At 42.6% G+C, this 15,054-nt stretch overlaps 1 protein-coding gene across 2 annotated transcripts; it reads right to left on the bottom strand.

The window, feature by feature from the left end:
• Positions 1–5,417: 5,417 nt before the first annotated feature.
• Positions 5,418–11,918, bottom strand: LOC139649386 (indian hedgehog B protein-like). 2 transcript variants are annotated; one of them, XM_071525772.1, is made up of 5 exons: positions 11,613–11,918; positions 9,276–9,433; positions 8,472–8,575; positions 5,985–6,273; positions 5,418–5,903 (listed from the first exon to the last, which is right to left on the bottom strand). In XM_071525772.1, exons 1-5 carry the CDS (start codon positions 11,916–11,918, stop codon positions 5,501–5,503), a joined length of 1,260 nt encoding a protein of 419 aa, XP_071381873.1. In that variant the 3' UTR covers positions 5,418–5,500. The 2 variants fall into 2 exon arrangements, with proteins under 2 accessions (XP_071381873.1, XP_071381874.1); XM_071525773.1 differs by having other exon boundaries at positions 5,418–5,895; positions 5,989–6,273.
• Between the last annotated feature and the right edge of the window lie 3,136 nt (positions 11,919–15,054).

The raw sequence follows: 15,054 nt of genomic DNA, 5'->3' as shown, positions 1-15,054 counted from the left end.
GGTAGACAACAGCAGGACGTAGCTGGGCTGTACCTCCTCTTCCAGGTGGAGTTTCCCACCTTGAGTGTGACCGCCGTGAGAATAAGGTCTATTTGTGACTCCAGAAGTAGCTATATGTGGGTTGTTGCAACAATCTCTATCTTTTGCATTAGCCATACAGGCTTATTAACAAGTGGAGGGGCACAGATCGAGCCGGTGAAGAAGTCTCAACTTTCACACACTGGCTTTGCTGCTCTCACACTGTTGCTCCACCCTCAAGAGGAATTCCTGAAAAATCAATAGTACACAGAATAAATTCAGGGTGGAGGCACTATGGCTACTGCTGTTCGAGACACATGACTCACTTCACTGGCCCAGTATGTGAATGATACAGCTTGCCAGGTACTGATTTTTCCTGGTATGAGAATCAGCTGTAGATGATTTGATTTAGATTTCTAGAAGTGTGTTGGCTCTCTCCCAAATCTCCACTATCCCCATGCTGTGTTTGTGACAGGATAGCCAGGTATAGTGATTGTTCCCCTAAAAGTTACTGTGTGTACTGATCTACAATCACTCTAATTAGTCCTGGGGGGTTGCCAGATTGGTGATTATCCTACTGAGACACTGCATTTGCCTTTTGGTCACTTTCCCTTCCTGTTTTAAATGTTTACTTGTGAAATATGGGCTCTTAGCTGTTGTCTTAGTTTAGATTCTATGGAGTATGAGAACTACAAACCTGTTGTTGAAATCCAGATGTATTCATATGCAGTTAATCTCTCGTCCAACACCAACCTAGTCAAAAGGTCTAGCAGGAATCCAATATAAAAATCCTTTAAGAATCAAAGCAGTCCTATTAAGTGGAACAACAGGATTGCTAGAATCATATAGGACAGTTTGATTGGATTTTTTTGAGTCCTTTATGGTTTAAATTGAAGTCCTATTTGATTTATTTGGAATGGGAATGTGCAAAAATTTTAAAGGATTTTTTAGACTATTACTTACTTACTTACTATTATGCATTAGCCAGCCTAGCTGACAAAGCTAGACAACAAACGAAGCTGCTAATGGCGGCACAATAGCTAGACAGACAAACAGTTACACCCTAATGCTAATCAAATATACAATAACTGAGCCAGTCTCATTCATTTTAAAGAAATGTGCCGAAACTATTTCTCCTGTTTGCATAGAGATGACTTAACTCAAATCCAGATGATTCAGAATATGCACCAGAGCAACTCCTTTTATTTTTGTATGCTGCCAAGCAATGATTATATATAGCCTAATGTAACTTATGTCAATACAATTGCCAACTGGAGATGTTATGGAGTGTTTTGTACCCCTGTTAGGTTTGTTGCTCTCAGCATAGCCACCTAGGTAGTTAAAACTAACTCTACACCTTCATCCATTTATTCATTCAATCGATCATTCACTCGAAAGAGATCCATATTTCTCATGATGATATGTTATTCAGATGTAATAAGTGTGTGTGTGTGTGTCTGTGTGTGTGTGTGTGTGTGTGTGTGTGTGTGTGTGTGTGTGTGCGCGCGTGCGTTTGCGCTTGTGTGTGAGCTGTTTGAGAGAAATAAATTATTTATCTATGGGCTATTGTTATTGGACGATATCCTGACAACATACCTGGGGATGGGGTCGTCCATTTTACAGGAAGCTTTTCTGATTGGATAAAGACGACTAAAACGTGTCTGGGTCTTTTTCCACTGGCTGGTATTATGGTTCCAGGTGTTATTGTGCATTTGTTGTGTATAAGTGTAATTTTGCCAAGCTGTGATGACAGATACATATTCTATAAAGACATTCATATCTGTATGTGAGTTACTGTGAGCATGCTGACTTCCCATGTGTTGTTGTGTGAACACCCTTGATTTAAGACAATGATACTTGGGCAACTTTTTGAGGCATTGGAAACAGATATTGGTTTTACAGTGGGATTCTGGATTGTGTGTTATGATCGTAATCAGAGAGATTTTTTAAGAAATCGTAAGGGGGATGGTGGTCAGTTACATATTTTTCTCCTTCATCCTCCCTCACATCAGTCCTGGTCTTATTAACTGACGAAATTGTCCATCTACCTTGCCTCAAAATGTTGCCTATGTATCGTGGCCCTAACTCTGTTAATTAAACATGATGAAATGGAGACAGGACACATAGAGATAGATTTCAAACCACCAGACTCGGGTAAACACATTTTCAAACAGTTTCCAATGTTTGAACCACTTGAGATGTGCACGATAAATTTCCCTTGCATTTATAAAGCCTCACATTTGGGAACACCATCTGCACATTTAGATAAACCAAGCACCTCTCACATCTTTTCAAATATTTGAAACTTGGTAAGTGACTGTTTTACCTGGGTCTGGTTCTCTATATGTCTTTATGGAAAAGTCTCTTGCTATGAACTATGGGATAAGACAAAAATGTTTTCCTGTACCTTACTGACCAATAATAATAAAGATGATTTAGAATCTCTTTTGGTATTGATCTTTTGTGGCTCTTGCATGTAGTCAGGTGTGATTTTAGGGAGGATGAAGTTGGATAGCATTCCCCTTGTTTACAATAGACCTAGAGGGAAAAATAGGGAAAACAGCGTTTTCTTTCTTGATCATAATTCTTGTTAAATTTGAGCAAACTGAAACTATCTCTAGTTAAAATAATATTGGTCATGATGATTCATCTCTTCAATATGGTTCTGCACAGACATTTTACTCTGACAAGGTTTGAGTATTTCTTACATTATACATTCTGTGGTTGCAGTTAAAAATCAATATTCAGTCAAACCCAATTTAAAAAAAAAAATTTATCTGGGAAGCAGAGGAGTACCTATGTCTTTGTATGTATTCATGTCAACTCTCCTATTTTGTTTTCTATAAAACAATGTGTTTTTTTACTGGTCTTGTATTAAATGTCAGATTGCTCTATTGTAGTGTACTAAAAATGCCTTGTAAATGATAGACAGTGTAAGCTTTCGGATGCAGAAATAAGCAGTAACAGGGAGACAGAAAAAGAGAGTATCCTACTCTCTGCTACTGTGCTGAATTCTGTTCAGTGGTGGATTTTCCCTTCAGGTTTGTCTTCTCTGCAAGCTCTGAAGCAGCCAACAGGGTGTGCTGTCGTCAACTAGTAGCTGTCCATCCTCGAAAAAAGGAAAACAGTCAGACATCAAGAGGAGGAAAGAGGAGAAAGTGTTGCTGTGTGCTGCTGTCCATGGTGCTGAAACCCAACAGCAGCCCACCCTCTAACCACAGATATTCATGGTGCAGTCACAATGTTGCTTGCAATTCCTACTAATATGATGCATTACCATGAACAGCGGTCACTCGTTGTGGCTGTGGTTAGTTATGCACACTTAACATTTGAACCTACACATGAAAAGCTGTGTCTGCATAGCATACATTGGAAAGTAGGTTGATTCCCTACCAAAAGTGCTGCTGAACTAAAAGATCCAACAGCATCCAATAGAAAAACAGACTTTATTACATACAGTAAGCAGTATTTGTCACTGATAAGTAATGTACGATTCATGATCTTTTTTGAATCCTATGTTATCAAAAAGGCACAGAGTAGTTTTGGTTTACAAAGAACAACTTTATGTTTCAAATACAAATTGTATGCACAGAGTTGCCAAAAATAACAATAATACATTTACATCCTTTTTAAAAATAGATCTTTAAATAGTTTCTCCGACAATAGCTTAATATACATATTTGACATATTTTAGAGCACACATGTAGAATAATGCCTTGGATTTCCTAGATCACAATGTATGAGTACCTACACAAAGCATACTCAACAAACATCATGTACTGGTTGGATGCGCTCAGGAACCTGTATATTTTGTCCAACGAGATCTGATGCTTTATCCATCGATCACAAGATCAGTTCTGTTAAAAATCAGCTCTTCTGTACCTCTGCCAGTCTTCTGTGATAGATGGTACACAAAAAAAGACCAGGCACAGGTTGAGAGCAATCAAATAAACTCATACTATTCAAGATTAAAGATAATTGCTAACTGTAATTCAATACGATGGATAGCTATTGCCTAATACAGTAGTTGGATGTAGCCTGAGTGTTGTGTATGCCTTATCTAGATACTACTGACCTGAAAATTCAACCATGAAAAAACATTTGGCAAAATATGAACTCCTTCTAATCAAAATACCTGATAAAAAAAAACATGAGAATGTATAAATGAGCGGTATTGACAGGATGAGAAATGAACAGACTATCAAACTGACTAACAGATAGATACAGACGTAGGCTTTGAAAAACAGATTAACAAAACAGTGGTGGCCATCATAGAACCCTGCACCATGCATCTATCCTGCATCAGCACCTCTATAATGGCTGCGTCTTTATCATCCACATTGTAATGAGCTTTGTTGTGATTCAAGGTAAATTACTTTGTAAATTCCTGCTATATATATATATATACCTGAAGTCAGTGGGTTTACTGTTCGCTGAGAATAAATAGAGCTGTGGTCCTTTGTACCTTTTTGGTAAACAAAGGTTACAACTTGATATAAAGTACACCTGACACACCTGCAGTCTTTCTTTCTTTCTTTCTTTCTTTCTTTCTTTTTTCTTTCTTTCTTTCTACCTTTATTTCTTTCTGTCTTTCTTTCTTTCTTTCTTTTCTTTCTTTCTTGACATTACTGATCTATATAAATACCTATGTACATAATATAGAGCTACAAGATATGCTTTGTTGAGTCATTGGTATCCTTCATGCTATTCCCTGTATTCCTACCTCTAATGTCTCCTCACACATTTCCTTCATGTTCTCGCCTTTAGCTTCTCTAAAGGTGTCACAATAACTTCATATGTTTAAATTTCTTCCCACTGTTGAGTAGTTGTCACTATACCTCTGCTTGTTCTTAAGAGGCATTTTAAGATAAATGTTTTTGCATTAAATACAGTACAAAATGAATGGTGAAAACTGTTTTTTTTACTCCAGCATTTACTTTTTTTGTGAAAAGCTTCCATGTTGAAACTTGTCCCTTTGTCACAGTCCTTGGTTTTGCTCTTTGATGTGCTCCGAGGTGAAATAAACATATTACAAATGTGAAACACACTATGCGTATAATCAATGTCAGTTTCAGCTTTAGCTTCACCAGTGAAATTCTCGAATGAATAGGGGAGATACTTGCTAGTTTGAAATTTTACCAAGCATTTTTCAAAACGACAGTCTTTGATTGTCTTCAGAGAGGTTCACACCTCAGTCTCTCTAATCTTCTGTTTTGCCACCATGAATAAAATTGAAATTGCCAGTATAAAACAAATACATCTCTTTCTCAGTCTGCTATCAGTGTCCCTCCTCCTGTACGACAGTTTTGCATGAGTGGCAAAACAGAGTCTGTAAGCCACAGTGAAAGTAGAGTTAGTAAAAACACATTTACACTACAAAAACCAATTGTCTTTGATGGTCCCTCAATCACTCTCTCTGTAGAGAAAGACAGATGTGCTCTGTGTGTCGGTCCTCCTGAATAGAGGCAAGTGAAATCAGTCATCAGTGTGAAACCTCATGTCTCTGTCCCTCTTCAAACCCCCAGGGGTGGAAATGTCCAGCGTCCAGCAGCGTTTCCCCCAGCTTCTGCAGGAGCCGGGGGTACCAGTGCAGCCCGTCAGTCTGCGGTTCTGAAGGTCCCATCAGGCTGTAGAAGAACCGCAGCGGGGCCAGGACCCAGTGGGCCAGATGGTGCCAGTCCAGAGCAGCGTAGCAGGACGCCAGAACCCCGTCCACCACTATAGAGCCGTGCTGGGTGAGTGGGGCGTAGACCCCCATGCTCCTCCGCTCCTCCACGTAGGTCACGGCTGACAGCGTTGCTTCTGACCCCGCTCTCCCTTGCGACGTCAGTACGCATTGTCCCGGCCGCACCTCGCTGGCAAAAACTGTCCTCAAACCTGCTGTGCTTCCCCAACCGGCCCTTCTCTCCTCTCTGGTCCCCAGAAACGGCCCTTCGACCATCTCTTCCCTCTCCGGTTCGCTCAACCCACCAGTACAGTTCCCGTCTGCAACAAAGATCAGGTGTGCGGCTGTGAGCGTGATGTTAAGCCCCGCTGCGGTGCCGATGACGTAGAAGATCTTTGTGGCGTTGGGCTGGCGGTCCAGGAAGGATACGACCGGGCTGTAGAGAAGGGGCCCGCCGCCGCCCGTCGTCGAGGAAGCCAAGACACGGTCGCCGGGGTGAAGGTCACGCACCTGTTTAGTAGCCCCGCCCTCGAGGATGACCTGAGCATCACCTGGGAAACAGCCGCCGGTTTTCGCCGCCACAGAATGTTCTGAAGAGATGGAGAGAGAAAGAAGGGATTATTTTATTATTTTTTTTACTGCGATTATGTCTTAACTTGGAGGACGATGGAGACAGAAGACTGAAAGAATGAGGAGACAAAATACAGTGGAAGCCAGGCAAATTTTGGAAACAATTCCTCATAGGAGTGGAGCAACAGTGCAGCAGCAGTTGAAAATCTATTCTGGCTTCATCTGCAGGTTATTCTAGGTTACTGAGAGATCTATAAAGCAGATGAGACTTTGACACTGACTGAAGGACAAGTTTATCTCAGTGGGTCAATGGTAGATTGTTAACACATATAATAGGAGTCACGTTCAAACTTTATATCTCTGCCTGCCTCTGTCTCTCTTCTCTCTCTCACACAAACCTTAAACTCTAGCTACTAACCCTAACCACACACACATGCACACACTAAGCCAATCTATGATACTGATCAGTTGACTTTCTCTAATTCAACACAGCTCAACCCGCATTTGATTTTCTAAGCTATATCGGTGATTTATGACTATTTCCACTGGAGAGAATTCCAAACAAGTAGAGATTTAGCTGTTCTTTTTCAAGTACCAGGAATCATTTCACTGGAGTCGCTTGAAAACTGTGTGTTCAGCGAGCTTCATAATACTGGGGCCTGTGAAACCCATTCAAAACCCATTATATAGTTTCCAAAAGATGTAAGTTTTTCATCTGACAGTGATTGTTACTTCTCTTTTTTTGCCTCGTAAGCCAACACTTCTCTTGCGAGGCTTGTCAAATGCTTGGTGAAGTCACTGGAATGTGTTTTAAGGATTCTAACAATGGGTGAGTTTAGAGCGGCCCTCCTCCTGCTATTTCTCATATAACACTGTCAAATGGAAAAGTTTGCTCCTCCACTTGGCTATGGCATGTAAGTCTATCCCACTACAAACACTATCAAATTTGCCAAAACCACTTGGGCATGGTGACACCAGTATCACGTGAATAATACCACACCTTGAATATACAATACAGGACATGTTTTTGGTCTTGAGTTGTTGGTGTTTTTTTTGACTAAGGTGGCCCTTTAAGAAGCAGTGGGACAAGGCAGTAGGGAGAGGTAGTCAGCAAGGGCTAATGGATAACCAGCTGATTGTATCACCGCAGTCAGAACACAGCCTGAGGTCAGAGAGACAGAAAAGTACACAGACTTAGGGAATGGGTCTAGATATTGTGTGGAGTTTGTCTGTGGGTCACATGCCAGCGTCTGGTGGGTCTGCACATGAAAAGAGCATTAACATGTTTTAATGAACTTGAAGCCCAACATTGAGTCTAGCTCATTTAGAAAAAGGTTGAAGACAGAATAGAATAGAATAGAATAGAATAGAATAGAATAGAATAGAATAGAATAGAATAGAAATCCTTGGCAAGACTACTGAAGAGAAGTTCAGTTCTTTGAAATAAGAACTTCATCAGTGTGTCTGCGTGCCTGCATGTGTGCGCGTGTGTGTGTGTGTGTGTGTGTGTGTGTGTATGTGTGTGTTAGGGGTGGGGCGGCGGGCAGTGGGGGCAAGGGGGGGAGAGGGTCTTAAAGCAGTCTTAAGGCAGCCAAATATTTGTCCAAGGCGTGTGTGTCTGTAAGCCTGGGGGCTGCAGGCAAGGAGGGCTGTGACTGGGATGTGATAAGACCCAGATAAGAGATCTGAGAGAAACCTACTGAAGGAAAAGCAACAGCCAAACAAAGAGAGAGAGAGTTAATCATCGCTCAGCCTACTAACCTGGATGGACTGCTAGCATGTAATTTGGCATCAAATAACTGGTGGTACCAGACATGGGTAAATGGATTTCTAAAATGTCTCATGACTTTGACTAATAGTGAGAGTGTCATTTAAAACTAGAAAATAAAATTGAGAGCAAAAATACCAAACACTCCATCATGCACAGGTGCACACCCTGCTTTGATTGGATCCCAACAGACCACACAAACACATACACTGATAGACAGACGCAGACAGACACACACATACACAGACAGACACACACATACACAGCCATCCTGTTAACCTGAACCATTAATGAGCTTGTTAACCTGAACCATTAATGAGTCACTAACAAAGGGTCTGGCACCTACCTCATCAGTGTTAATAACAGCTGGTCACACACACATAAACACACACAAACACACATACACACAGATGATGTACACACATGCATCAGCCCATATTCATCTCTTACCTGACTTGACGCTACAGTGAATGTGGGCTTTGGACTCGTAGTAGACCCAGTCAAACCCTGCCTCCACAGCCAGCCGGGCCAACATGGCGTACTTGTTTCTGTCCCTGTGAGGAAGAGTGTAAAGATATGCTCAACTCAAGACCTGGACCAACATACAATACTGCTCCAAACATCTACAAAATGTCCTTATTTTCAGATTGACAGCCATGCATTTTTTTAAATCATACAATGAGTTTCTTGGGCTCTTGGATCATAAAATGTGTTCAGTTCAGAAAGAATTATGTAAAACACTGAAATTTGGATTTACAGCATTTTTCTTCTTCTTTTCTTAATGAGGGCAAGGATCAGGCTGATTGGTTAGAGGTTGGCTGACTAACTCGTTGACTCAATGAATTACTAGGTGGCTGGCTGATTGACTAGTTGCCTTGCTGGCTGGCAGGCCAACTGACTGACTGACTCATTAAATGGCTGGCTGGCGAAGTGACTGACTTACTGACTGACTGACTGATCGTCATGGCTGACTGATTGGCAGGCTGTAACAGGTTAAACTTTGGAATATATTCTTCCCATTTTATGTGTTCCATGCCTATCAGTATTTTTTAATCCCATGATGTTGTGCATGATGATCTATTGTTCCATACCTATCATTATCTTTCATATCATAGTGTTGTATCTGATGATCTATTGTTCCATGCCTATCATCTTTCTTATCATGATGTTAAGTATGATGATCTATTTTTCCACGCCTATCATTATCTTTCATATCATGATGATCTGTATGATGATCTATTGTTCCATGCCTACCTGTCAGAGGTGGTGATGTCGACAGCGCGGCCCTCGTAGTGCAGTGAGTCTTCTGAGTGGTGGCCGTCCTCGTCCCAGCCCTCCGTCACTCTCAGCTTCACACCCGGCCACATGTTCATCACAGAGATGGCCAGAGAGTTCAGCTTGTCTTTACAACGCTGAGGGAGGGAGAAATGGAGGGGGTGGGGAAGGAAGAATAGGGGGGTGGTTGTTAGAAAGAAACGATAAAGTTTGGGAGATCCGTTTTTCCTTATAATGCTGAGAGTAGAGTAGAAAGGTGGAGGGACAATGTGAGAAAGACGGATGGTTAGAGTCATGTGATCAACAAAGAGATACCCAGAAAATTCAGATTATCTTTGTGTCATTCAATGGGATGAAGGCTGGATGGATGGAGATAGAGGGAGACACACAGACACACACATAACAGAGATGGCAATTGAGTTCAGTTTGTCTTTACAGTGCTGGTATGCAAGGCAGGGAGAGAGAAAGAGAGTGAGAGAGAGAGAGAAAGCAAGAGGTGAGATTATGCTAACCTCATCACAATGATGGCCAGCTTGTCTTTACACCTCTTGAGGAAGAGGAAGGGGAAGGGAAGGTGGAAAAAAAAAGAGGAGAAGGAGGAGGGAAATAGGGAAACCAGAGAGACAGACAGAGAGAGAGAGAGAGTGAAAGAGAGCTGATAAATGGTGACAGAAGAGCAAGAGACATGCCCATCAGATAGTGCAGGGTTGGGTTGATCTTTGTCAGATTTAGAGTGTGTGTGATGAGGATATAAGATAACCTCAGTGCTCCCAAAACACACACACACACACACACACACACGTAAACCAAATGTAGTATGGTAGCATCTTACACAGCATCGCATCAGGTGCATGGTCAAAGTAGGCTACACACAACAGTATCCATCAATGTGTTTTACTTGTGATTATTTAGAAATTCCAATGTATTTACGATATAATGAATCTAGTTTTAATTAATGTCCAACAGAGATCATTGTTTAGCTACAAAATAATTTCTCTCCAAGAATTAAGAAGAAGTGAGCCTGCTGTCATGAAACATTATCTACATCTCCACATAATGTCAGCATTCATGTGTTAAAATAACAACAGTGCAGTTAAGACATTTCTGCGGGACACCACTGAGGAAGAAAGAAGAGTCTGTACTGACTCTCCTCATTGATAAAATGAATGAATGAATGAATGGGTGAATGAATGAATGAATGAATGAATGAAAATCGTTGCGTTTTATTTCCTCTCTCCCTTGCCAGATGAGTGCCCCTGTCTGACATTTCATCCAATACAGCTCGCACATTAACGCTGCGCAGAGACTTCAGATATCTAAATGTTGACGGCAGCGCACTGTGGGTAATTTGGTAAATTTGGGTGAAACGTGCCGTCTGGTATAGGTTCAATAAGTAGCCAAAATGTGTAATGTGAAACTGAGATTAAGATTGAGATTACATTGAGATCACAGGTAATTGGAATTTGAATTATCCCTAGATATATACACACAGCAGGCTACTGGGCTACATAAAAGTGACAGGCCTATTACAGGAGACGGTCAGTTAAGTGTCTCTTGCGTAGATTTTGGTTAATTAATTTGTTAACAGTCTAAATCAATAAATTTATCCTACAACCTGATTTTGTGAGCGTGGAAAAAGACTTTACAGATGTTTTACGCACCTCTGTGTGTGTAATTCAAGTGGACAGGTTGTGGTTGACTGAGATTTATAAAATATATATGTATATATATTGTTTAGAATAAGGGCAAAATGTTAAGAAATAAAAGCAATAGCTAAAGCAAGTAAAAAATAACAGCCAGGTATGTCAGGCAGCAAGATCCAGAGATGAAACGAAGAGCCGTCAATCAATGAATTCAGTCAATCAGTTCTGGTTTAAACATTTAACTGGACAGCAAACATTAAGCAGACAATTTATGCAACAGCGTGGCTAGTTTAGTCTGAAGTGATTCAATCCGTTCACCTAGATAGATCAGGGCTTCTGCAGTCAGCTGTCAAACCAGGATTATGAAAAGAAATGGACCGTTCAGACGTCAACTGGGTATGGCAAGGTATGGCCAAGTGAATCCAGATTTCATCGAGGAAATTGTAGTTTTATAATTAAAATGGAGAGTACAGATCAAGCATAAACGCCAGAAAGCCATACCTACAAAAAAAAAACCCCAAAAAACAGGGGAGCATTCAGGACCAATGATCCATCTTAGCTGCGCGCGTAGTAGTAAAATAGTTTGATGACCTACGTCTGGCGGGCTTTGAAGTTACGCAAGGACTTTGGTTTTAGTGAACTGACGCCCCTGAACCCATTCATCTCATCTCACCTGGGTCATAAGTCTGTCGGCCGCCGTGTTCTCCTCATCTTTGAAGATAATATCTGTGTTGTAATTTGGCGTCAGCTCTTTGAAGCGCTCGGAGTTGCGCGTTATTTTGCCCTCGTACCGCCCGCTGGCTCCCAGGGTCTTCTCGGCGACGTTGGGGCTGAACTGCTTGTAAGCCAGCGGGGTGAGCTTCTTCGGAGGCCGCCTCTTGCCGTACCCCCTCCCCGGTCCGCAGCCCTCCGAGGCAGGTGGGAGGAGGAGGACCAAGGCGCACAGAGAGGCGGCGAGAAGGAGGAAGGAGATCCGCATCGCCCCGGGGGTGGGGGGAACTCTCCCGGGGGAGAGAGATGTCTTCAATACCTCACCGGTTCAATTCCCGGCGCCATCGTCCGCGACAGTCGCAACATCTCGTCCGAAAACCTCGGATAAGAGACGGTCATTTGGGCTGCCCCGGGCACTTCGGCTGCCCCGGGGCACTGACGGGAGACCAAAAAGTTTTTATCGACTCCAAAATTGACCAAGGTTGAGAAACTTCAGCGTCGCTCCCTCCGTCCCTACAGAATCAACTATGAGTGTGCTGGCTGTAAAGTCCGTGTATTTAAACAAACAGGTTCAAAGTCGATGGGTGAGAGAGTTAAAGAGAGAGAGAGCGCGGTTGCTGATATCCAAGTTGCAGTGTTGTGGTTTCTCTCTCTCTCTCCCTCTTTCTCTTCCTCTGGGGAACTGTCACAACAACAGCCGCTGTCGCCTGCTGTTTGGTTGGTGCCCTCTCTGGATTGAAAGCTTTCCACTCCATATGCGGCCAGCGTGCAACAAGCTGCAGCTTTCCAGTTGAATTGAGGGGATTTGAGTGATCCAAAACGATCTGTTGCCACTTCAGACCGCACCCTGCCAGTCCTGCCCTCCTCTCTCCTCTCCTCTCTCCCTCTCTCCCTCTCTGCCACCCACCCCGCCCCTCCTGGGCACAGGGCGGCTTGGAGAGTCTTGTCCACACTGTACTGGCAGGCAGGCAAGCAGCAAACATAAGCTCTGCCCTTTATTGCTGCCACTTCACATTTCCAGTTCTCTCTTTAGCTGTCTGCCCTTGACAACTAACCCCTGTACACCCCCCCCCCCCCCCCCCCCCCACACACACACACACACACAATCAACAATCAATTAAACTAATCAATTTCCTGGAGTATGCAGTGACCAGTGGTTTTCCCCTCTGCATTCCGAAATAGAGAGAATAAGATCAAGGGTCAGTGGCTCAGGTTGACTGGCTAGTGGCTGGTTGACTAACTGGGTGACAGGGTGATTTACTGGCTGGGTGGCTGACTGACTGACTGACTGATTGACTGCCTGACTGACTGATTAATTGACTGCCTGACTGATTGACTGACTGATTGATGAATGGATGATTTGCTGGATGACTAGTTGACTGTCTGAATGAATAGCTGGCAGGCTGACTGACTGACTGACTGTCTGACTGACTAACTAGCTCGTTGGCGGACCAGCTAGCACACTAATTGAATTGCTAACGGACTGACTAAATGAACAAATGAGTGCCTGAATGACTAGCTGGCTGGTTTACTAACTGACTGACTGCTGGCTTTAAAACATTGACAATTAAAACTAAACTATAGACAGTTACACACACACAGTAGCAACATTAATAACATTATGCCCTTGTATTAGCCGCTGGCTCCCAGTTAAACACAGACAACATTAATTACATTAAGCCAATTCGTTAAAATAGACAAATTACAATTCCAATTTAATAACCTTTGCCTGCCTGGCTCCCTGGCTGCTGACTGTGTGGCTGACACACACACATACACTGTTTAACGCCAGCAAACCAAGCCCCTCCAAATTAGCTCTTCAAATATTTGCCAGCAGAAAATCAGTGGTCTCACCCCTGTTTCTCGGGGCAGGCTCTTTTGAATGAACTGAACTGTACAAGACTGAGGTTTCCACAATTTATGTTTTATTATTTGCGAGTGTAAACACCATAAAGTATTTTTGCCGCGGTAACACGTTTCATGTCTCTTGATGGAACAGAGAGAAGCAAAGAGAGAGATTCACACACTGTAAACAGCCATCTATAGCTCTGTTTACCTTATGGCCAAAATAGAACATCAACTGGCACTTAAGTAAATTCATTAGAACTTTCCGAGTCAGGAACATACAGTCCAGTTAAAAGAAACATGATCAAAATTGTCATGTTTCATACATGTCCTACATCAGTGTTTCCCCAAGGTTTTTTTCCAGCTATGATGGAAAAGCATCTGAAACAACCTTGTGATACTACTCTCTCTAAAAAGTAAAATTAATGACATTTCCCCTCCTATTGGAAGTGTAACTTACCATTTCTTTTTGAAGGTAGGGGCTACACCGTCTTTACAGATGTAACTGTCATACAGCTCCAACTTCTTGCTGCTCCATTATTACTGTAAGAGTATGGAGGACGGTGTCATCAATCATTTACAGTAAAATACCATATGAAGCCAAATAGCCTCAGTTCAGTTACAATGTTTTTAAGGTACACCAATGATAAATGGTAGCTGTACAGGTGACAGGCAGCAGTATTAGGCAAATAGTGAAGTTTGTTTCTCTGAAGACTAATAATCACAGAGACACAATTACAGAGCAGCTGCGAGTGCTGATATGTATGTGTGTATGTGTGTGTCTGCCTCTCTAAGTGTTTATGCACGTGTTCAAAGGTTATATTTGTATGAGTATGAGCATTTATCCATGTGCATGTGTGAGCTGAAACTTATATGCAAATGTGTATGTAGCCACATTCCACAAGCGTATGTTTTACTGTAAGTATCAACAGTTTGTGTGCGTGAGTGAGTGTGCGTGTGTGTGTGTGTGTGTCATCCTTCCTTTGAAGACCATAAATACGGGCGTGGCTCCCTGCAGGCCTGCTGCCTATTCAGCGTGGCTGTCGACAATGCTTCAGAAGTGGTCACATTCTCCCATCCATCCATCCCTCCCTTCATCCATCCTTTTTTCAATCCCTCTTTGCCTCAAGAAAAGACACCATGGCCTTTCAAGCAGGCAACAATCTGATCAGACCAAACCAAACCAGAGTAGAGCCTGACCCTCCCTCCCTCTCTCCCTCTCTCTCTCTCTCTTTCTCTCTCTCTCTCTCTCTTTCTCTCTCTCACTTTCTTGTTCTCTCTTACTCCTTACTCCTCTGCTTTCCTGTCAACCTGTCCACCTTTCTCTCAGTCTCACACTCTTTCTTTCAGCCTCACTGTTGAAAAAGCTCATATACAGGCAGACATGAGAAGAAACACACACATACACACAAGCACACACACACACACACACACACACACACACACATACACACACACACACATGCAGGCCCACAGACACACATATCCAGGCATGTGTACACAGTACACACACACATGCACACACACACTCACACACCAGGCCAGCCAACAAGCCAACC

Source organism: Centroberyx affinis, unplaced genomic scaffold, assembly GCF_046629955.1.
Source record: "Centroberyx affinis isolate AG114_WGS23_722 - 3 ecotype Tasmania unplaced genomic scaffold, CSIRO-AGI_Caff_v1 ptg001337l_1, whole genome shotgun sequence".
NCBI classification, from domain to species: Eukaryota; Metazoa; Chordata; class Actinopteri; order Beryciformes; family Berycidae; genus Centroberyx; species Centroberyx affinis.
The sequence above is the reverse complement of the archived record's forward strand: the minus strand, read 5'-3'. Positions and strand labels throughout refer to the sequence as shown.